This window comes from Heloderma suspectum, chromosome 10 (assembly GCF_057233095.1).
Source record: "Heloderma suspectum isolate Gila_16-S chromosome 10, 16-S_ref, whole genome shotgun sequence".
Lineage (NCBI taxonomy): Eukaryota > Metazoa > Chordata > Lepidosauria > Squamata > Helodermatidae > Heloderma > Heloderma suspectum.
In genome coordinates, this window is record NC_139467.1 from 16,492,224 (window position 1) to 16,516,482 (window position 24,259).

Below are 24,259 nucleotides of genomic sequence, written 5' to 3' on the forward strand. Positions count from 1 at the left end.
TTACCTAAATAGACTGTGCTCCTATTTAGCCAGGTCCCTTAACTGAGCAATATCTTACTGTCATTGGTCCAGCTCTTTCTGCCAGTTCTCCACTTCCAGCAGTTCTTCTTCCAGTTCTTCCAGTTTCTCTTCCTTTCCTCTAGGATGCAGGAATGTCCCCCCACCCTTCTGCTTTTCTGCCCTTCTGACTTCCTACCTTAGGCTTTCATCTCTTAAAATTAGTTTTTCTCTCTCTCCCAACTACAGCCAAGCAGGAGGATAATTTCTTGTTCATTTCTGAAAACTAAGTTTCTATTTTCTGAGTTGAAACTTTTTTCCTCTGTCTTCTTCTGACCTTCTGCTGAACTTTATAACCTCCATAGCCATGCTGGCTTGGGATAGTGTGTGTTGCAACTCAACATATCCAAAGGGCACGAGGTTGGGGAAAGTTGTTCTAGTGGAACAGGGCCTACTTTTTAAGACTAGCACTACCCTAGGAGTCTCTCCTCCCACCTGAGTAAATCATAGTTTCACTATCCAGGGTGCTTCACAAGGCTTTCTCTGGGAAAGCACACAGGCCACATTGCATCCCTTTGTTGCTTATATTCCTGGTGGGGTACCTGACAAACCACAAGTAACTAGCATGCATGTTACCACCACCTTTATGGAACATACAACTTCAGCACAGTGTGTTGCACTAGCCCCTGCTAGCATATGCTACTGCTGGGGGCTGAGTTCACAGAATCTGGAGACCCCAATTTTGTAATCACGGTACTGTATCTTAAATGCTGCATAAAGGTTTTTTTTTTCTGGTTCTGTAGGATGAGGTGTTTTTGTTTATTCTCTCTGGGACTTGTGCATATATGCACAGATGCACATTCCATTTTTTTCCAGATCGCATGCTCTATAGTTAATCATTCTCATAGCAGGAACACATTACATCTCTTATAACAGAATCAAGAGACCGTCCTCGTTTTGGTGCCAGATCAAGTCTTCTTACTTCACGGATTCCTCATTAATGACCTTCCAGAAGCATAGGAAGGAATTCAGAGTGTAATTTTAATTTGCTGTTTTAATCAGAATGTTTGTTTGTTTGTTTGTTTGTTTGTATGAACACAGGGTTTTCTGCTGCTGTTTTTGTGTTTTATGTTGTATTTTAATCTATGAATGTGTGAATCAACAAACCCCAAGCTTGTTGAGATTCTCTGATTTCCATTTGGAAGCTTCTTCCGACTTGAGTATATAGCAGACTGTAAGCTTCTTCTTTTTTCTATCATGGAAATTCATATGTATTTCCATGCACATTTTTTTTCTGCATATATGCAAATTTTGTGCACATTTTTTCTGCCATTGACTAAAGAGTGTTTGTGTGCATTTTTCAAATGTACACATTTTTCATTCACTTTTTCAAATGCATGTATCTTTTGAATACGTGTGTGTGTGTGTGCGCGCGCGCGTGTGCAGATCAGATCGTAAGCTCATAAATGTGCAGATTTCCAATCACGAAGTGTGTTCGGATCTGTGTTTGATTCTGGGAGGTGCAAATTGGATAAGCTTGTATAAATTTTCAAACCCAATGTATTTCTTTCACATCCCTATTTTAAACTGGAAGGATGTTTTTAATGGTCAAATTGTTGATTTGAACTCCAGAGAGAAGGCAGGGTATAAATGTTTTAAAATGAATAAATGAATACTGTTTTCTTTACAGATCAATTGCAAGGTTCAAGCTTAGAGCCTTTACTTCTCCTATCACAAAAGTGAATAAGTTCTCATATCTGTCACACAGTTTGTTTTTAATAAATCTTCACTATCTTTTCTCACAGATTCAAGAGAAGAAGACACTTTTGGTTTTTCTTCTGGCACTGGGAGCTCTGACCTGATATCCAAGCTTTACCTAAACACCAAAAACACTTCCTTTAATTTTCCTTTTCCATATGATGCTTTCTTATCATGAATAAGGATCACATTTTATTTGGGGACACACTCAAGGCCTTGCTTGCTTTATTTATAGCATCAGTATGTTCTTCATATTCCAAATATGCATCAGTCATCATTGTCACTTGATTCATCAATGATGTTTATTCTCACAAACTTTCTTCAATTTGGAAGAGCAGGGTGGACATAAAGACTTCCCTGGTACAAGAACACAGGGACAGTAGCATCAGTAGAAGCAACCTCCAATGTTATTTGTTGAACTCCCTCACCCCCAGTTGCTTTGTGGTACAATAGTGTGTCACAACTAGGGATGTATAGATTGTGTTTCATGGATTGTCAGGCACCTTTAGTTCTGTGTTCTGCCCATCAGTGGAATTTTTTTTTTAGTTTCTGCATTTGGCAAATGGGCCATTAAGCTAATGTGCATATTTCCCCAAAATGCGCAGAAATCCCCCCAAATGTGCATTCCCACACTTTAGGCTATGGGGGAAATGCACATTTTTGTCTGGTTTTTATTTGTTTGCATATTTTTCTACAATGAAATTTGTGCAAAATCGCAAAAGTTAGAAAAACGGGCCGCAACTCCTTGGAATCCACCCAACAGGGGTAAGGACGGCCCGCTGCAGAATCCACTGGTCAGATTCATCAAAATCTGAACTCATTTGATTACATTGCAGATTTCTCCTGCATCCCTAATCACAACATGGGATAAGGGAGAAATTCATCCAGTTCACATTTTAATGCAAATTTACTTACTTTTGCATTTTGAACACTATGCGGACCAAAACTCAGGTGTCCTTCAAGATTCACACTTCTCCAAATTTTGCAGTAGTCTTCTCGAATTTTTTTTTTAAATGCATACAAAAATGCATATATTGGAAAACTGCATGCAAAAATGGTGTATATTAGGCAAAAATGCATACGAAAATGCACATATTAGTAAAACTATGCACAAAAATTCTTATGAATTTTCATGCATTTTTTTTTTTTTTAAATCTCGAAGTTCAGGATAAATTGAACTTAATAATGGAAATTCTCAAAGTGTGAGGTAAACTGCATTTAAGATTGGCAAAATGATAAATGGAAAGAAATGGAACTTTATGGCATTTTACCCTGCTCTTCAGCCATTAAGGCCTGTAAAGTGGCTTACACAGATTAATGATAAGACAGTCCCTGTCCTCAGGCTTACAATCTGAAAGACACACACAGAAAAAAAGGGGGACTGGGAGGCAGGAGGGCGGGGAAGCAAAACCGAGGCACCCGTTCTTAGTTTCAAGGTTCTTATAGATGTTCTTCCTGGCAGGGAGGGGAGAACTGAGCTCCCTGCAGCAAATTCCTGGATTTGTCCATCCCTAGTTGGAACAAACATGCGTATCACAGCTATTGGCCATGGGCTTGACAACAGCAGCAATTTTGTTGGCAGCCTGACCACCATTTTGTATCCACCACAATCCCCTGAACAAACATGGTTCCAGAGCAGTGTGTGTGTGTTGGGGGGTTGGGGTATGGTGGCTGCTCCCCACCCATGGGTGGAGAATATTAACGGGGAAACACTTCTATGAAGGGCCTGAAGGCTGCAGCAAATGGCCCACGCACAGTGCTTTTGACAAAAATTGAAAACCCAAAACAGAACAAAGGAAAATTCCAAATGCATCAGTTCTATTTGAGATGAAAGAAACACAACATGATGTCACTGAAACATCAAAATCTGGGAGAAATCCATACATTGAGAACTTCGGAAGCATTCCTACATCCATTCTGAGGGAGGGTAGACTTTATCTCTGAGCTCCTGCTTGGAATACCATGGAGTTCACCACTCCTCCTTCAGTTGAATGGAGTATCTGAAGGTCTTCCTGGAGGTTATTCTGTGAATATCCAGTAAACTATGGCCATTATAACTGTGAGGGAGAGAAAGAGAGAAAGAGACAGACACACACAGAGAGAACATGCATCAGTATCTCAAGGAAAAAATTCTATTGAAAGTACAAATAAAGATTCTATTTTGGTTCTCTTCACCCCCAAATCTCACCCAAATTCATTCAGTTGATTTGGACATTTCACTCCTAAATGAGCAAGTTTAGTGATGGTTTGGCAAGACAGTAGTTGGGAAGCTTATCTGTGCTTACAAAAGTGCTGGGTCCAGCCTCAGAGCAAAGCCTTCCTCAACATGGTACCCCACAGTCGTGTTGGACTACAACTTCCATCATAACTGACCATCAGTCATGCTGGCTGGGGCTAATGGGGATCATAGTCCACAATATCTTTAGCACACCACACCAGAAATGGCAGTAGAGAATTGGCTGAAACAGTAGGCAATGAGCCAACTTTCCATCTGCCCTCTGCATTACATTTGACTACCAGTAGGTAGGGATCTATTTATTCATTTATTTATGTATTTATTACATTTCTATACCACCCAATAGGATCTTTTAGTTAGAGGTGGGAGGTCTGCTGGTAAGAGATGTCTAAGAATACGCAGGCTTTGGAGTTTTATAGAACTCTCTATGTTCCAGAATAATAAGAGCTCTTGCATACTAATAAAACAGACATTATTTCAATAAAAGCTCTTTCCATACCTATTTTGGATCTGGTTTTCTCTGTAATCCATAAGGCAGTAAAAATACTCTATGCCAAATATACTGAAAGCATCAGGTGGAGATGCTCTATCCACTTATCATTCTTGCATATGATTTAAAAGTACTTAAGATGTGCCTTCCATGAGTAAGAGATAAGATTATGATACATTTATTACCTGTCACCTAATAACACACCTGCGTGTTCCCAAACATATTTGCTTGGGGATAGTTGGATGGCACAGATACCTGACTAGGTCCAGGTGTCTGTCAGACTCAACCCCCCCCCCCACCCCCAAATCCAGCTTGGTGAGCTGCTGCCCTGTATTGGCCTGAGGCCTGTAGTTTTAGAGGGGCTTAGAAATCCATAATACTCTCTGACTTTAGTCTATCAGCTACAGTTTTCCTGCTAGTAGGCCTCTTGATTGTAAGATGAGTCAAAGGTCGATAGCGCTGCCTCAGCACATTCCATGCTAATGAGCTACCGCTTATCTTATCAGGGCCTAGGAAGCACCTAAGAAGTGAGGCTCTGTTTAGGCTCTGTTTACAGGTAGCTGTGCTGGGAAAGTTCTGATTGTTTTCCCTCTGAACAAGTACTGTTAGTCTATGTTGGGAAAGTTGCAGATGAATGCTAATTAATGCTTGCTGCTGTCATGCTGCCTCACTGCTAACATGTATGGTATAAGACCCATTGTACCCCTTGGCTCTGAGTTCAGAGAAGCTGTCTGATCCAACCATTGGGTACGCCTGTGTGCTGTAAGTACTCAATAAAGTCTCCTTATAAGCAAACCTGGATCTGGCTTATCATTATCTCGGCATCTCCAAACCTTAGCAGCCCACGGCTGGGGCACACGCACCCTTACCACCGAGCCATGTGAGCAGCCTGGACTTACTGGACCCATCTGCTCACTGCTGGCAGCTGCCTGTCCTCCTTTCAAGCTTCCATCTTTTATGCAAGATGTGGCTCTATATTTCTGTATATTTTCTGTTGTACACAACGGCAGCCATAAAGGGCCATTTCCACAACATTAGAAGCCTCTACTGTTGTGGAAATGGCCCTTTATAACTATTATTGTGTGCAACAGTAAATGTTCGAAAATATAGAACTCCACCTTGCATAAAAGATGGCGGTTCACATGGAGGAGTGGGAAGCTGCAGCAAACCCCCAGACAACTCTCCAAGCCCTCCAGGGGTTCGTGCAGCCTGGTTCATGCCGGTGAGCGGCAACTGCAGCTGCTCGAGCACCTGCCGCATGAACTCTGGTGAGTCCGTCCATCCCTAATTTGGAAGCAAAGTGAGTCCATCTCCAAATAAGGTAATGGTGCACAAGGGGAACTTCCCAGGCCCATAGACATATAGTACTTTGCACATAAAAAGAAAACCATGTTTTGAACCCTTTCTCTAAATTTCCTGACAGAGGAAGAAGTGGAAGAGGAAGAAATGACCATCTGATTCAACCTGGGAGCCGAATCCAAACCCTGATTTGGAAATCCCAAGCTTGGTGCTTCCCAATGACTGTCACTGGAAGTCAATAAGTGACTTTAACTTTTTTGCTCATTGACAGAATTATATGAAATCTACAGATGTAATAGCCCCTTCTAAGAGGATGAAATCTACCAAATGTCAGACAAATATGTGGAGAGGTAGAGTTGTGCTAGCAGTCTTACTTTTATTTTTTTTTTGTTTTAAGTGAACTGCCAGTAACTTTTAAACTTCTTGGCAGAATTGGATAACATTTTCAGACATAGGTGCCCCTTTTGAGCAGATCATGCCTGCCAAGTTTCAGATGAATAGATGCAGGAGTTTCTATGCAAGAACAGCCTTTATGGTGTGGGAGTTTCGAAAGAAAAAAAAGTATGACCTTCCCATATGCTCTTTGTAGGCAATTTTTATGAAGATGGCATGCAGCATAGAAATGGCCTTAAGAAGCCTGTAACATTTCAGAAGGAAAGATGCAGTGGTTTATGTGGAAGAGGAATCTTTGAATGTCTTGGGGGGATGATTTGTTTTCCCTCCCACTGTGTGGTATTTTGGGGTTTGGGGGTTGTTGTTGTTGTTTGGTAATTTGTATGAAAATGGCATACATCATAGTGGTCCCTCTGGGCAAAAAAAACTGGAAAAAAACACATCTGAAGGATAGGTGCAGGGGTTAGGGAGTTATGAGGACTGAAAACCAGCAAGACATGCTTCTTTTCTGTTCAGTTGGCATCAAAGTCACAGAAACTGCAATAGGATGATAGGTGTGGAACAGTGGCAGAGGGAGATGGATAAAAATCCAACATTTTCCAAGCAAGCACCCAAGGCTACATTCTCCCAGGTGCCACGGACTCCACAAAAAGTGGAGGGGCTACATAAGCTGGCTGGCTGAGGTGGCCTGGGAGAGCCAGGGCCTGCAGGAGAAGCCACCACCACCACCACTGGGGAAGAGGCGTGCTTGCTGCTGCTGGGCCTGCTGCCGCTGCCGCCGCCGCCGCCACCAGGCCTTCCCAGTGGACTCCTGCCTGGCATTTTTAAGGGGATTTTAATTGTTTTGTTTGTTTGTTTTATTTTGTTGGGGGGGATTTTGTTGTGTTTTTAGGGGTGGGTAGCCTGCCTGATAGGCGGGAGCGAGGGGGCATGTGTCCACCTGATGGAGGCAGTGGGGGGAGTGTTGGGGGCCAGAACATACCGAGGCTGGGTGGCAGGCGCTGGCGGAGTGCTAGGGGCAGGCCATGCCAGGTAAGGGGAACAAGGGAGAGATGTGTAGTATCTGTCCCCTGCTCCGGGCCTGTCCAGAGCCAAAGGATGGCTGGGGGAGGCATGACCCCATCTTCTGGCCTTCGTTTGCTGCTCTGCAATGCCAGGTCTGTTACCCAGAAAACCTCCCTCATCCATGACATGATCCTGGATGAGGGGGCAGACCTGGCATGTATTACGGAGACCTGGCTGGCCGAGGCTGCTGCTCCAACCCTTGCAGCCATGTGTCCAGCCGGATTTTCGTATGCACAGCAGCCGAGGGCTGGGGATCGGGGAGTGGGAGTGGCTGTTATCTACCGAGAGTCCTTGGTCTTCACCAGACCCCCTCTCTGGGAGACCAAGGTTGCTGAGTGCATGTACTGGAGGTTGGGCCCGAAGGGCAGTCTGGGGATTCTGCTCGTGTACCATCCACCCCGCTGCACGACTGACTCCCTGGCCGAGGTGCTTGAGGTGGTCTCTGATGTGCGTGTACAGTCCCCTAACTTACTGGTGTTGGGGGACTTCAACGTACATTCGGAGGCCATCCTCACAGGAGCACCTCGGGACTTCATGGAGACCATGGCCTCCTGGGAGCTGCACCATATTCTAACTGGGCACACCCATGTAGCCGGTCATGCACTAGACCTTGTGTTTTTTCTGGAGAAGCGGGGAGTGATCTGGATGTCGGGGATATATCCACCACCCCCTTGTCATGGTCAGATCACTATCTGGTGATGTTGGACTTCTCGGTTCCACAACCCCTCCACAGGGGTGGAGGACCCATTAAAATGGTCTGCCCCAGGCGTCTTATGGATCCAAATGGATTCCTGAACGCGCTTGGGGATTCTCTGGGGCATGCCAACGGCCACTCGGTTGAGACCCTGGTGGGTGGCTGGAATGCCGCAATCACTCGGGCATTAGATCGGGTGGCTCCGAAACGCCCTCTCCCCCTGAACAGGGCTCGGATTGCACCATGGTTCAATCCGTGGTTACGAGCTCTGAAACAGGAGGTGAGACGGCTAGAGCGCCGGTGGCGGAAGTCTCGCTCCAAAGACGATCAGACACGGGCTAGAGCTGTATCTTCAGCCTATCATGTGGCGGTGAAGGCAGCAAAAAAGGAATATTATGCTGCCTCCATCGCGTCTGCAGAGTGCTGCCCCAGGAGGCTGTGGCTCCGGAACCACTGGAGCATTCTAAGGCCTCCTGTGAGGCTTTGGCAAGGCACTTTGCAGATAAAATTGATCAGATTAGGTGTGTTACTCTGCACACTGTGGATACAGTTAGTGAGCAAGAGGCGGCCTGTGGCAAACCGGTTTTGTGGGATTGGTTCCAGCTTCTTCCTCCTGATGAAGTGGACAAGGTGCTTTCATCTGTATGGCCGACCACCTGCTTACTTGATCCTTGCCCATCTTGGCTCATTATGAGCTGCAGAGAGAGACTGGGTGAGGGGATCAAGGCGGTGGTGAATGCCTCCCTTGAGGAGGGAGTGATGCCATCAGCCCTCAAGGAGGCAGTGATAAGACCGCTCTTAAAGAAGCCCTCCTTGGATCCTCAAGTTCTGAACAACTTTCGCCCAGTCTCAAATCTGCCATTTTTGGGCAAGGTGATTGAGCGGGTGGTGGTGGTGCAGTTGAATGCACACTTGGAAGAAACTGATTATCTAGACCCATTTCAGTCGGGCTTCAGGCCTGGGCATGGGACAGAAACGGCCTTGGTCGCCTTGGTGGATGATATGAGGAGGGCTCTGGATAGGGGTGAATGCTCCTTCCTTGTTCTCCTCGACCTCTCAGCGGCTTTTGATACCGTTGACCATGGTATCCTCCTGGACCGCCTGGAGGGGTTGGGCATTGGAGACACTGTATTGCGGTGGTTCCAGTCCTTCCTCTCCGGCAGGTACCAGAGGGTAGCACTGGGAGAGGAGGTTTCGGACCCGTGGCCACTTACTTGTGGGGTGCCACAGGGTTCCATCCTCTCCCCGATGCTATTTAACATCTATGTGAAGCCACTGGGGGCTATCATCAGGAGGTTTGGGGTGCGGTGTCATCAATATACGGATGACACGCAGCTCTACCTCTCATTCAAATCTTCACCAAGGTTGGCCGTAGAATCCCTGTCCAAATGTCTGGAGACGGTGAGTGGCTGGATGGGGAGGAATAAGCTGAAGCTGAACCCTGACAAGACTGAGGTACTTTTGGTGGGAGACAAGAGGAGGCTGGGGGATGTTGACCTGGTGTTGAATGGGGTACGGCTACCCTTGAAAGACCAGGTCCGCAGCCTGGGGGTCATTTTGGACTCCCAGCTGTCCATGGAGGCTCAGGTGTCAGCTGTGAGCCGGACAGCGCTGTATCAACTCCATCTGATATGGCGGCTGCGCCCCTTCCTTCCCGACCATCTGCTCCCATCGGTAGTACATGCCCTGGTCTCCTCTCGTTTAGACTACTGTAATGCGCTCTACGTGGGGTTACCCTTGAAGACGGTTCGGAAGCTGCAGCTGGTACAGAACGCGGCGGCTCGCCTGATTAAAGGCAGCCGCCGGCGAGATCACATCACTCCAGTGCTGAAGGAGTTGCACTGGTTACCAGTTGTTTTCCGGGCCAAATTCAAGGTGTTGGTTTTGACCTTTAAAACCCTATATGGTTCCGGCCCAGCCTATCTTAAGGAGCGCCTCCAGCAACACCAGACAGGCCGCTTAACAAGATCAGCCTCGGATGGCCTTCTCTCTGTCCCATCAGCCAGGACAGCTAGACTGGTGGGGACGAGGGAGAGGGCCTTCTCTGTGGTGGCCCCCACTCTGTGGAACTCCCTCCCTAGGGAACTCCGTCATGCCCCCTCTTTAATGAGCTTCCGTCGTGCATTAAAAATGTAGTTGTTCAGGCAGGCATTTGGGGTGGGTTAGGGTATTTAAAAAAAAAAAAATTATGGTAAAATTTTATTGTTTTAAATTGTTTTATGGTGGGTTGTACATCGCCCAGAGTGGCTGGGTGACCAGTCAGATGGGCGAGTAATAAATTTAATAAAATAAATAAATAAATAAATAAATAAAAATCCAACATTTTCCAAGCAAGCACCCAAGGCTACATTCTCCCAGGTGCCACAGACTCCACAAAAACTCTTTCAATGTTCCTGCTTTGCAGAGAGAGAGAGAGAGAGAGCTAGCAAAGAACACTGTATTATTTCAGAAGCTCTGCCCCAAATGGGGATGAGAGTTTCAATCCCATTCACAAACCACATTTCCAACCCTGAATGTGAGCAGGAGGACAAGTCAGATGAAATTTTCACAATTTCGAATTTCCCAAGTTTGTGTTTGAATTCAAAAGTATGCATTTTGAGCAAGCACACACTTATGAAAATGGTCCTTTGCCCTCCAAACTACATTTTCACACTTTAGCCTATTGGGGGAGTACACTTTTGTGGTGCATGTTTATAAAAGTGTGCATTTTTCACATTAAAAAATGTGCACTTTTCCCATCCGGGGGGGGGGGGAGCCGCTCGTGATCTGGAGAGAGAAGAAGGTGAGATGAGCATCAAGGTGGAAAAATAGAGAACTTCAACCAGTTCAAACGCTGCTCATTCTCCCATCCCCAACCCCAAAGCATTGGGACTGGAGACGTAAAACCATCTACTGATAAAACTATCTACTGTGATTAGAAGTTAGGGCTGCCAGTCACAAAAGTACACCCCTCTCCCACCCTCCCGGTGTTTTTCTTTCACGGAGAGCTTGGGGAAACATCTGTCAAATTCTGCAAACACCATCTGGGTCTCTGGGTCCCTCCAAGTCTGAATCACCTTCAGGAGGGTTCAGATTTGGATGTAGTCTCCTTCGAAGGAGCCCCACTTCAATTCAGACATCTCCCAAACCTTTCTGAATCTGCCCAGTTCAGTGAGTGATTCAGGATGCGTTCAAATCTAAAGCACATCCCTGCCTTTTAGAGTGTTATTTAATGTTTTATAGCACAATTGTCCCCTTTCTCCCCCTTCCTAAAACTCTCTCCCCATCCTTTGCAAATTGCAAACATCAGTATAAGACTCGTGTTCCAGACTGGATGAAGCCCTCAACAGGAGCATTCCTGTTGGAGGCTGAGGATACACTGTGGCTTTGAGAGTCCTCACTAGTTTACTGTTCTGGCCACAAATGAACCATAACGAAATGTCGGTACCTCTCTAACATTCTCACTGTCAAAAACAGATGCAAGCCCTATGCTGCCTGCAAAAACTCTCTCTCTTCTGCTGAGCTCACCAGAAATGGTGCTGAGAGGGAAGACAGACCAGGCCATCCAGAACGACCATCCACGCACTTCGATAGGAGTCCCACTAGTGAAATATCCTGTATACAGAGACATCGTGATCATCATGGAGAGTGCTAGGAAGGAGCAAATTGAAAATGATCAGTGACGGTAGTGGTGAATGTTGAAATGCATGTACACCTCATGGCAGTGTGTACACACAACACACATAAACAAACAACAGCAGTACATGGCATATTAATAGCTACATTTATTAGGGTCAAGATAACTGCAGTCCTATGCGTCATTACATGGGAGTGAACTCCACTGAAGAGAACCCAGGAGCAGTGACTCACACAGATACCCAACAGCAGGGGTGCAGACACTCAGTCTTGGGAGCCTCCTCTGACCCTCTGGGCATCCCAACCTGGCTCTCTCAGTTCCCCCATAATCCACGAAACACAGACGGAGTGGATTTAACACAATCCGAACATCCCTATCTGCCACCTCCATTTTTCCCTCCTGTATCTCTTCCTGACGGTCCTTTTTCTCTCTTCTTCTTCCCCACCCAGTGGGGAAGGGAAAAACCACTCTTGCCAGAGGCCTGAACTGTTCTCTTACAATAATCTTTTGAAATTAGGCCAAGGGATATATATATATATATATATATATATATATATATATATATATATATAAAAAACTCAGAACTGGCCCTACCATTAGGCAAAGTGAGGCAGCCACCTCAGGCAGCAAACTTTGGGTGTCATGAAAGTGAATTGTTGGTTATTGAATTTGTTGTGATTATATTTTTACTCTTCAGGATGGGGAGAGATGCTTGTGGGATTTTCTGTCTCATGTGCCAAAATAACTGAGCTGGCTTTGGCTGCAAGCTGACTTGGGTGGGTAGGGGGCACTATTTCCTGCCCCTTCAGCAGCAGCAAAATATCTTCGGCCAGCCCTGTATTAGGTTGAAACTCTAATGTGGCCCTGGGGCCATGGGTTGCCCACTACTGGTATGGTAGAAGGAAGTTGAATAGGGTTTACATTTCAGTTTTCCCTTGGCTACTGCTGTACTCCACACTCGGGGAGAGAGCGGAGAACAGGAGGGCCTGGCATGCTATGGTCCATGGGGTCACAAAGAGTCAGACACGACTTAACAACTGAAAAACGACAACAAGTGCTGTACTGAATTTCCCCCCCCACTTTTTTTCTCTTTCATTCAATTTGATAGAAAAGACATTGCTTTCAAAAAGATATTCAAAGGAGAAGAAAATTTCAGAGAAATTATCTTGGGTTGGGTTCGGGGTTCCTGCACTTAACTTACGCTTGAAGTGGCTGAGAACTGAGAAGTGTGTGCATGAGTGCCCTGTCTTTCATTGTATGACCATCTCTCTGGCAGCCAGTAGCCTCCTCAGCTTCCCACATTTCAGTTAAAGCCCAGCAGGGAAGGGAAGACATCATGAGGGTCATTCCTCCCATAGGGCTTTTTTCATATCAGCAAAGACAGGCAGCCTGGGAGGCTGCAGATCAATGGAGAGATATGTAATAGAAAGAAAAACACACACAAGACACCTTCGGCAACCTCACAATGATTAGGTAAGCTCAAAACCACCCCCCAAAGAATTTCAAAATCAGTTACAAAATGCACTGAGAATGTGGATGGATGGACTTATTGTGGCCATCGAGTGGGGGTGCTCACCAAGTCATTGCTGCCCCCACCCCTGCGAACAGGGCTGTGCGATCCCTGGAGGGCTCCAGCAGATGTCCAGGAGAGCCTCTCAGTTCCCAATCCTCGACGCAAGCCACCATTTTTACACAAGGTGGTGACTCGCATCAAGGATTGGGTAGCTGTGGGGGTGTTCCTGCCACCGTTACAGGGGTGGGAGGAGGAAGACAGGAGTGGTGCTGCCTTCTTCCCCTCTGATCCTTGCTACAGTGGCGGCGGCAGCAGCAATGGGGACAGGCTGGTCATTTTACGCAAGTGTAAGAGACTTATGTAAAATGACCAGCCCAGCAGCTCGCTGAGGGAGTGGGTGCCCACGCGCTTACCTGGCTCAGCACACGCAGAGTCAGGCAAGAATTGGGGCACGCAGACCGGCATCTGGACGGCCAAGCTGATGATTTCTCACCAGACTTTGAGCCTCAACTAGACGCATGCGCCATCCCGATCTGAGAATGGCCAGATAAAGAACTGCCAGAGGAATTTAAGCCATTCAGACACAGTCAGCATGAGATGTCTGCCCATAAAGGATGTCTGCTATGGGGAAACCATGTTGTTATTCCAGATAAGGGTAATTAAACCATCTTGACCATGCTGCATGCAGCTCATCCAGGGATTGTTTGCATGAAAGCATTGGCCAGGAGCTATGTCTGGTGGCCCAGTATTGGCTCAGATATTGAAAAAACTGTAAATTAGTGCAATACTTGTCAAGCCACTAGGCACAATCCACCAAGGATGTCCTGGACCTATCTTTCCAGGGGATGTGACCAAGAAGCCTTGGTCAAGAATCCATCTTGATTTTGCAGGACCATTTCAAGGAAGAAAACGTCTTGGTTGTGGTAGATCCTTACTCAAAGCGGCTTGAGGTAGTCTTAGTACCATCACAGACAGCCACTGCAACCATCACAGCAGTGCACCACTTATTTGCAACCCGTGGGTAGCCTGATACTATAATCTCAGACAATGGGACTGCTTTCACAACCCTGCACTGCTTGGAAGGAAAATGCTGTGTTGGATTTACCTGGTATAAAAGTTGTTTCCATTAAATACTTGTGCAGCATCTGACTTTTCTTAAAGATAATGAGCAAGATGACACTAATGGCAAACAAGCCTTCAGAGGCTGCTGTAATAGCCAGGCATCCTACATTAGTCCAATAAGCTGCAAAAGAGAAAGGGCAGCAAATTATGTGATGACATTGGGGGAATCAAGTAGTCTTGCAATCGTCATCATCATATTTATTTATATCTCACCTTTTCCCCAATACTGGGACTCAAGGTGGCTTTACAACATTAAAACTTGTACAATCAAAACCTATAAATAGAAGTATACAAAAATTAAAAAATATAATTAAATCGTCAATAGTATTAACATTGTATAAAATATCAAAATGTTAAAAGACAACAAGAAATATCGTATCCATCTTTCATATTCTCACAGGTCCAGACTAGAGATCCCCAAAGGCCTGCCGGAACAAAAAAGTGTTTACATGCCTGCGAAAGCCTATCAAGGTCGGAGGCTTTCTTTAAGTCCTGTGCTAATAGTGTTTGTCTTTTGGATGAGCTTTTTCTGTCATTTGTAGGTCTACATTATATAACAACAACAACAACAGGGTGGCAGCAAGGCCGTGGAAGCTCATCTCAGTGGCAGCCCACAGGGTGGATCTGGTCAGCCACTCCCACCCCCCGGAAAGGCCCTCCTTGAGGAGAAGGGTTGCAGTGGCCAAAAGAGAAGGACAATAAGGCCATCGTGAGCTTCCCCCACCTCTCTTCAATCAGCAACAATCCCTCCCGACTCAACATGCTTCTGTAGGCTGGAAGAGAATCGGTAGCAGGAGCAGCTCTGACTGCAGTGCTGGAGCTGTAGTGGGGACAGCTCAGAGGCAGCTCAGACTGGGATGTTGGGAGCTGTAGAGGGGGCAGATCGGGAACAGCTTGGACTGGGGTGCTTGGAGCTGTAGCCCCTTCCTCCTGCGCACCTCTATCCAACATGTAAAGGGGGTGCTGCAGAGCAATTCACAGAAGCTACTTGTGATGGACAATGGAGCTGGAGGCAAGGAGAGAAGTGATGACTGTCTGTGCCCTAACTGCTGCCAACCACCTTCCTGCTGGGGATGAAACGCCATCCACCTTCCCTGTTTCTCCATCCTCAAATTCATCATTGAGGTTATTTTCTCCATCAGAGCCAGGAGCAAGGCCCTGATTGCTTTTTCCAGACCTGGCTCTGCCCCATTCCTTCAACATAGAAAACACCCACCCCCACCCACCCCCAGAACTGAGGAGGCAGTCACTATCACTTCCTTACCTCCCAGTGTCTGGACCAACAAGCCAGTTTCACCCCCTTCCACAACCAAATCCTACAGTGCAAGCCATCTATTTTGCATGGGGTGTCCACCCTTTCCTGGTTGCAAACTCATGAACCCCTTTTGAAAGGTGAGAATCCCCCAAATCCCCAGACAAAGCAAGGACTGCATTTGGAGCCCTCTCCCTATTGGGTTGTTGTTGGTGGGCATGGAGAATCATAGAATAGTAGGGTTGGAAGGGGCCTACAAGGCCATCGAGTCCAACCCCCTGCTCAGTGCAGGAATCCAAGTCAGAGCATCCCTGACAAATGGCTGTCCAGCCTCGTCTTGAAGGCCTCCAGTGTGGGAGAGCCCACCACCTCCCCAGGTAATTGGTTCCATTGCCGTATTGCTCTGACACTCAGGAAGTTTTTCCTGATGTTCAGTCGGAATCTGGCTTCCTGTAACTTGAGCCCATTATTCCGTGTCCTGCACTCTGGGATGATCAAGAAGAGATCCTGGCCTTCTTCTCTGTGACAACCTTTCAAGTACTTGAAGAGTGCTATCATATCTCCACTCAGTCTTCTCTTCTCAAGGCTAAACATGCCCAGTTCTTTCAGTCTCTCTTCATAGGGCTTTGTTTCCAGTCCCCTGATCATCTTTGTTGCCCTCCTTTGAACCCTCTCCAGCTTGTCTGCATCCTTCTTAAAGTGTGGTGCCCAGAACTGGACACAGTACTCCAGATGAGGCCTAACCAGTGCTGAGTAGAGGGGAACTAGTACTTCCCGGGATTTGGAAGCGATGCTTCTATGAATGCAGCCCAAAATAGCATTTGCCTTTTTTGCAGCCACATCACACTGTTGGCTCATATTCAGCTTGTGATCGACGACAATTCCAAGATCCTTCTCGCTCGTAGTGTGGTTGAGCCACGTATCCCCCATCTTGTAACTGTGCATTTGGTTTCTTTTTCCTAGGTGCAGAACTTGGCATTTGTCCCTATTAAATGCCATTCTGTTGTTTTCTGCCCAGCACTCCAGTCTATCCAGATCACTTTGAATTTTGTTTCTGTCTTCCAAAGTATTAGCTATCCCTCCCAATTTTGTGTCATCTGCAAATTTGATCAGCATTCCCTGCACCTCCTCCTCCAAGTCATTAATAAAAATGTTGAAGAGCACTGGGCCCAGGACTGAGCCCTGCGGTACCCCACTCGTTACCTCTCCCCAGCTTGAGAAGGTCCCATTGATAAGCACTCTTTGAGTCCGATTCTGTAGCCAACTGTGGATCCACCGGATCGTTGTTTCATCTAGCCCACTTCGAGCTAGTTTGCTCATCAGGATATCATGGGGCACTTTGTCGAAAGCTTTGCTGAAGTCGAGGTATATGATGTCTACAGCATTCCCACGGTCTACAAGGGAGGTGACTTGATCAAAAAATGAGATCAGATTTGTCTGGCAGGACTTGTTTTTGACAAATCCATGTTGGCTTCGAGTAATCACGGCATTGTTGTCAAGGTGCTTCCAGATGGATTGCTTTATGATCTGCTCCAGAATTTTCCCAGGGATTGATGTCAGACTGACTGGTCTGTAGTTCCCAGGTTCCTCCTTTTTACCCTTTTTGAAGATAGGGACAACGTTAGCCCTCCTCCAGTCATCTGGCACTTCCCCTGTCCTCCATGATTTCTCAAAGAGAATAGACAGCGGTTCTGAGAGTTCTTCTGCCAGTTCCTTTATGACTCTAGGATGCAGTTCATCTGGCCCTGGAGATTTGAACTCATTCAAAGTAATGAGGTGTTCCTTGACCATATGCCTGTCGATCTCAAGCTGCAATCCTGCCCCTTCAGCCTGTACTTCGCCTTTGCCAGGGGGGTCATAGACCCTCTTTTGGGAGAAGACTGAGCCAAAGTAGGAATTGAGCACCTCTGCCTTTTCTTTGTCCTCTGTTATCATTTTGCCATCCTTATTTAATAGCTGAACAACCATTTCTTTCCTCTGCCTTTTACTATGCACGTAGCTGAAGAAAGCCTTTTTGTTGTTTTTAGCATCCCTCGCTAACCTCACCTCGTTCTCCGCTTTAGCCTTCCTGACGCCATCCCTGCAATTCTGTGCTACCTGCCTGTACTCTTCCTTTGTTACTTGGCCTTCTTTCCACTTCCTATATGTGTCCTTTTTTGTTTTCAGGTCATCCCTAAGCTTTTTGTGAAGCCACATTGGCTTCTTCTGTTGTCTTCCACCTTTTCTTCTTGTTGGAATTGTTTGTGATTGTGCCTTGAGAATTTCCTTTTTTAAAAGTTCCCACCCATCTTGGACTCCTTTTCTCGCTAGCATTGCTTGCCATGGGACCTTACTGATCATTGTTCTGAGTTTATTAAAATCAGCTTTCCTAAAATCCAGGGTACGCGTTTGAGTACACTCGGCTTTTGCTTCCCTTAGAACCAAAAACTCAAGTACAACATGGTCGCTTTCCCCCAGAGTTCCTGTAACTGCTACTTTATCCACTAAGTCATCTCTGTTGGTTAGGATCAAGTCAAGGATAGCCGATCCTCTAGTTCCTTCCTCTACTTTCTGTAGGAGGAAGTTATCCGCCACACAAGTCAGGAATTTCCTGGAGGGGCCATGTTTTGCAGAATTTGTCTCCCAACAAATATCGGGGAAATTGAAGTCCCCCATTACTACTACATCATGCTTCCTTAAAACATTGGCTATTTGCTTTTCAAAAGTTTCATCCTTGTCTTCTCCTTGATTGGGTGGCCGGTAGTAGACTCCGACCACCAGGTTCCTTTTATTCTTTGCTCCATTTATTTCAACCCAGATGCTCTCGATGGGGCTACCAAGCTCCTCCTCCTGTATTTCTGTGCAGAGATATGTATTTTTCACATACAGTGCAACCCCGCCTCCCTTTCTGTTCCTCCTGTTCTTTTTGAACAAGTTATATCCTTCAACTGCTGTATTCCAGTCATGAGAGTCATCCCACCAAGTCTCAGTTATACCTATCAAGTCATAATTTCCCTCCTGTATTAAGAGTTCAAGTTCGTTCTGTTTGTTTCCCATACTCTGGGCATTAGTATATAGACATCAAAGACCATGTGCTTCATAGTCTGGCTTTCTTCCTACCTGTGTCTGAAGACTATTATTGGACGCTATCAGAGCTGTTCTCTCCATTGCAGTGCATGCGCCTACGTCCATTGTTACCCCCAACATTACATCTCCCTTCCCCGTAGGATTCAGTTTAAAGCCCTCCTGATGAAGTTCTTCATGCTGTGGCCAAACACATTCTTCCCAGCCTTTGTGAGGTGCAACCCATCCCTAGCCAACAGCCCATCTTCCAGGAAGTATAGCCCGTGGTCCCAGAATCCAAATCTCTCTCGTCGGCACCACCTTCGTAGCCAGTCATTCACCCGGAGTATTTTTCGTTCCCTTTCTATCCCTCTTCTAACTACTGGAAGGATGGATGAGAAAACTATCTGGGCCCCAAAGTTCTTGAGTTTCCTTCCCAAAGCTTCAAAGTCTGACGTGATCTCTTCCTAGCTCCGCTTGGCGGTATCATTTGTTCCCACATGGATGAGAAGAAAGGGATACCTGTCAGTGGGCTTTATGAGTGCAGGCAACCTTTCAGTCACGTCTCTAATCTGTCCTCCCGGGAGACAACATACCTGGCGAGTCCACGGGTCTTCGCGACATACTTGGGTCTCGATCCCACGCAGCAAGGAGTCTCCCACTACTACCACTCTTCTCTTCTTCTTCTTGTAGGCCTGGGTTTCATCGCCTCTGTTTGACTGACCTTTAGCCTCTTGCTCACTCTCATGCAGGTTCCCCTGTGATTCTTCCTCTGCAGGCTGTCCTCCAGTCTCATCTGCAAGTACCTGGAATCGGTTCCACAGCTCCACCGCTTCCACTGGTGCAGAGTGTCGTCTAGTTCTTCTTCTCCTAACTGTCACCGTTTTCCAAGGAGTATCCTCTACTCCATTTTTCTTCACCTCAGCATTTCCCACTGCCTCATCTTGCTGTTGCTCTTCAAGCTTGTAGTCTGCCCTTTGCTGCTGTAGTTCCCCCATTCTGTCCAAGAACTCTTCGTGTTCTCTTATTCCCCGGAGGGTTGACAGTCGCCGCTCCAGTCCACTTACTTTTTCCTCCAGCAGCGTGATCAACTTGCACTTGTTGCAGGTGTAGGCCATGTTGTTCTCAGGCAAGAAAACAAACATTGCACACACCTTGCAGGTCACCACCACTGGAGAGTCTTGTCCTTCCATAGCCTCTTTTCCCTTTTTGTGTCTAGCTTTGTGATTGTTCTAGACTAGCCTGTGCCTGCTCCTCTACTCAGTAGAGGTTAAAAGCAGAGTCCCACTGGTGTGGAAGTGTGTGTTACAAGACAAATAAATGAAAAAAAGTTAGTAAAAAAAAATAAAAAAAAATAAAATAAAAAAAATGTTAGGGGCCTCCCCCTTGACCTCCCCTGCCGAACTCCCCTGGCCAACTCCTGTTCGCTCCCCCTGTTCGCTCGCTCTCTGGGAGCTTGCCTGCTTCTGTAGTCCCTGGACCAGCTGGAGCAGCTTGCTCTGCTCTGCTCTGCTCAGCTGGGAGGCGGGAAACAGACTGAAGCTTCCCGCCCAGTCAGCTGCTGGGAGTACTCAGGCCACACCCCTCCAATTCAGTTGGAGCTCTCAGAAGCTCCTGGTGAGCTCACAGCCAGTCAGAAGGATAAAGGGCAGCGCCCTGGGCTTCCTGCAACCCACTTACCTCTTAGCCTCTGTCTCCTTTGTCTCCTTTGTCTCTTCAACCACTGCAACTCCCCTGGCCAACTCCTGTTTGCTCCCCCTGTTCGCTCACTCTCTGGGAGCTTGCCTGCTTCTGTAGTCCCTGGACCAGCTGGAGCAGCTTGCTCTGCTCTGCTCTGCTCAGCTGGGAGGCGGGAAACAGAAAGCAAGAGAATTCCAGAAAAACGTCTATTTCTGCTTCATTGACTACGCTAAAGCCTTTGATTGTGTGGATCACAACAAACTCCGGCAAATTGTGAAAGAGATGGGGGTACCAGACCACCTTACCTGTTTCCTGAGGGTCAAGAAGCAACAGTAAGAACCAGACATGGAACAACCGATTGGTTCAAAATTGGGAAAGGAGTACGACAAGGCTGCATATTGTCGCCCTGCTTATTTAACTTATATGCAGAGTACATCATGAGAAATGCCGGGTTGGATGAATCACAGGTCAGAATTAAGATTGCCAGAAGAATTATCAACAACCTCCGATATGCAGACGATACCACCCTAATGGCAGAAAGTGAAGAGGATCTGAAGAGCCTCTTGTTGAGGGTGAAAGAGGAGAGTGCAAAAGCTGGTTTGAAACTCAACATTAAAAAAACAAAGATCATGGCATCTGGCCCCATCACTTCCTGGCATATAGAAGGGGAAGAAATGGAAGCAGTGACAGATTTTACTTTCTTGGGCTCCAAGATCACCGCAGACGGTGACTGTAGCCATGAAATTAAAAGACGCTTGCTTCTTGGGAGGAAAGCTATGGCAAACCTAGACAGCATAGTAAGAAGCAGAGACATCACCTTGCCGACAAAGGTCCATCTAATCAAAGCAATGGTTTTCCCAATAGTAGCATATGGCTGTGAGAGCTGGACTATAAGGAAGGCTGAGTGCCGAAGAATAGATGCTTTCGAACTGTGGTGCTGGAGAAGACTCTTACGAGTCCCCTGGACTGCAAGGAGGTCAAACCAGTCCATCCTAAAGGAAATCAACCCTGACTGCTCATTGGAAGGACAGATACTGAAGCTGAAGCTCAAATATTTTGGCCACCTAATGCGAAGAGAAAACTCTCTGGAAAAGACCGTGATGCTGGGAAAGATTGAAGGCAAAAGGAGAAGGGGACGGCAGAGGATGAGATGGCTAGATAGCATCACTGATGCAATGAATATGGGCTTGAGCACGCTCCGGGAGAGAGCGCAGGACAGGAAGGCCTGGCATGCTATGGTCCATGGGGTCATGAAGAGTCGGACACGACTGAACGACTGAACAACAACAACAACAAGATGGGAGTGGGGCAAGCTGGGAATTTTTCTCCAGTTTCAATTCCAATTTGAATTAGGGAAGAATTCAAGGGAAATAGCGCTCACCTCTTCTTTGAGGTGACCATTAGTGGGCCCCAAAATTAAATAGTAGCTTAGAAAATGTTTAGGTGTTCCACTAGGTGGAGTCAGGAAAATTAGGAGCTAGCTTCAAGTAAAGATAGATGACTCAATAGGGATGTCGCAGGCGCATGAGTGGGTCCAGGAGTCTATTGGATTCCCCCCGCTCACCCCCCTGAACCTAGCTCTGTGAACCTCCACCTCCCACCCACCAAGCCGTGCAAGCAGCTGTAATTTACCAGACCCATCTGCTTGCACCCGGCAGCTGCCCACTGCTCCATGTGAACCGCCATTTTTATGGAAGATGAGGGTTCTAGATTTTCATATATCTAATGTTGCCCACAACAACAGCCGTGAAGGGCCATTTCTGCCCTTTTCTTATATCAAATACTGCAGAAATGGCCCCTTACAGCCATGGTTGTTCGCAACATTAGATATACGAAAATCTAAAGCCCCCATCTTCCATAAAAATGGTGGCTTGCATGGAGCAGCGGGTGGCTAGGGATGTACAAAGCACTCACCTTTTCGCAGCTTGGATTCGCGGTGCGGGGAGGCGTTCCATCCATCCCCCCAGAATCCTCCCTGGGCCGGCTCTGCTCCGCGGCGGCTCTGCAGAGCCGGCGGCCAGGGCCATCCACAGCTGGAGTTCCGGCCACGGCCAGCTGCTGCGGACGCAAATGGCAGCTGCTGTAGCGGCCACCATTTGCATCCTGCCAGGCTGCCATGATAGGCTACATAAGTATTTATGTAGCCTATCACGGCAAACAGCAGGGGCGCAAACGGTGGCTGCTATGCCATTTGCACTGCTGCTCTCTCCGTGATAGGCTACGTAAGTATTTACATAGCCTAACATGGTAAAGGCAGTTACGCAAATGGCATAGCAGCCGCCTTTTGCGCCCCTGCTCTTTGCCGTGATAGGCTACGTAAATACTTACATAGCCTATCACGGCTGCTTGGCAGGACGCAAATGGCAGCCATAGCTGCCAGCTGAAAGACCAGCTGCCACCGCCGCTGCCACTGGCAGAGCCCCAGGTAAGTTTCATTCTGGGGGGATTCCGCAGGGTGGCGGGGGGTGGGAGGCCATTCCGCCGTGGATTTCGGGGGGCCGAATGTAAGTGCATTCGGCCTCACTGAAATCCATGGCTGAATTCTCCGCCATCCCTACGGGTGGCTACAGGGTGCTCCCAGACTGCTCTCTGAGCCTTCCACCTCATCCTTGGAGCTGTACACAACACTCCCACCACCTGCAGTGTGGGTGGATGCAAACTGGGGGCCAGCCTGCCAAGACAGTTGATGCTGTTGCAGCACAATGCCCCCCCCCCAAATCTTACCAAAAAAGAAAGACACTGTGCTACAAGCCCAGCCAATGGGGAGCCCTACTTTGGAAAAACTGTTGAGAATTTCTCTTCTCCCTGGAGAAATTCGGTGAGATTTTCTCCCAAATTTATTTATTTATATTTATTTATTTATTTATTTATTTCTATACCGCCCAATAGCCGAAGCTCTGTGGGCGGTTCACAAAAATTAAATCCAAACAACACACAATAAAACAATTTAAAATATACAGAACATTAAAACCACAATATAACAATACAACCACAATCAAACCTAGCAGCAGTGCAGGAGTTTAAAATACAGATTTAAAACAGCAAAGATAAAAATTTAGAAATTTCTCTGCCCAAGCAAGGTGGAGAATTTCAAGAGGCCATTTGCACACAGCTCTATTTTTTGTATGCATATCTCAAGTTCTTTCTCTCCCAAATATGAAGAACTTTGCAAATTTTTGTAAATTCTTATGAAAACTGAACTGAACTGAAATCCTCACCCATCACCACTTCCCAGATTCAATAGGTACTGTTATCCCCACCTTGGAGAGGACAATGTTGCTCCTGTCTGCCAGGCAGCTGTTAAAGGTGAGGGGACTCTCAGAAGAAAAGAGGTAGTACCAGGGATTCAAAACCAGACTTTTTTAGAGCTAAGTACTCAAAACGTTGGGCATGGATGATGATTCTGTCAGTTTTGGTCTCCCCCACATTCTTTCTTCTTTTTTTTTTTTTTAATATATCTCCAGTTCCTTCCTTCCTGAATATGAAGACATTCACAAATGTTGGTAAATTCTTATCAAAACTGAACTGAAACTAAATTCTCACCCATGCCTAACTTCAATCCAGGAAGGACAGGTGGGCAAGAGAGAAGGGCAGACAACTCACCAGGAAAGAACTGGCCTTGCCTGCTCATGTGAATCTCAAAGAGGGTTGCTAGGGAGGAATGAAGGGTGTGTGTGTGCTTTTCATGGCATGGAGAGAAATATGACCTCTTATTGTCTGCAGATCAAGTCGGTGATGAAGGCAGAGGGCAGTTTTAAAAGATAGTGTGTCAGCCCTAGTCATGAATGGCATCCACACGAGGAGTTTGAGCACTAGCCAACAAGGATACACTTACCTCGTCCTTGCTTGATAGATGTGCATCCCCAATGATCACAGATTTTAAACAGGCCTTCGTAGGATGGGCCAAAAAGAGTGGGACGAACAGCCCAGTAATCAGTAAAAATGGCAGTAAACAGCAATGCCGAGTTGAGTGTCTGAAGAGCCGGTACACTGAACTTGAGGAGAAGTGTGAGCCACATTCCCAGTTGTCTTGAGCAGAGTCTTCAGGCAGCTGAGCTGTGGTTTCAGTTTTGGATACTGTCATGTAAGAATCCCTAGGCAC

General features: G+C 46.6%; 1 protein-coding gene across 1 annotated transcript; it reads right to left on the minus strand.

Annotated features, from left to right (window-relative positions):
- Positions 1 to 1,567: 1,567 nt before the first annotated feature.
- On the minus strand, positions 1,568 to 24,259 carry LOC146337814 (uncharacterized). The gene is made up of 4 exons (XM_084815293.1): positions 23,993 to 24,259; positions 14,167 to 14,304; positions 11,440 to 11,562; positions 1,568 to 3,812 (listed from the first exon to the last, which is right to left on the minus strand). Exons 1-4 carry the CDS (start codon positions 24,174 to 24,176, stop codon positions 3,775 to 3,777), a joined length of 483 nt encoding a protein of 160 aa, XP_084671419.1. The 5' UTR covers positions 24,177 to 24,259; the 3' UTR covers positions 1,568 to 3,774.

Coding starts and splice junctions, on each gene's coding strand:
- LOC146337814 (XM_084815293.1), bottom strand. CDS start 24,176: ATGTGGCTCACACTTCTCCTCAAGTTCAGTGTACCGGCTCTTCAGACA. Junction 11,563..14,166: donor GGAAACAACTTTTATACCAG/GTAAATCCAACA, acceptor GCTCCTTCCTAG/CACTCTCCATGATGATCACG. Junction 3,813..11,439: donor CCCTCTCAGCACCATTTCTG/GTGAGCTCAGCA, acceptor TCTCCCTCACAG/TTATAATGGCCATAGTTTAC.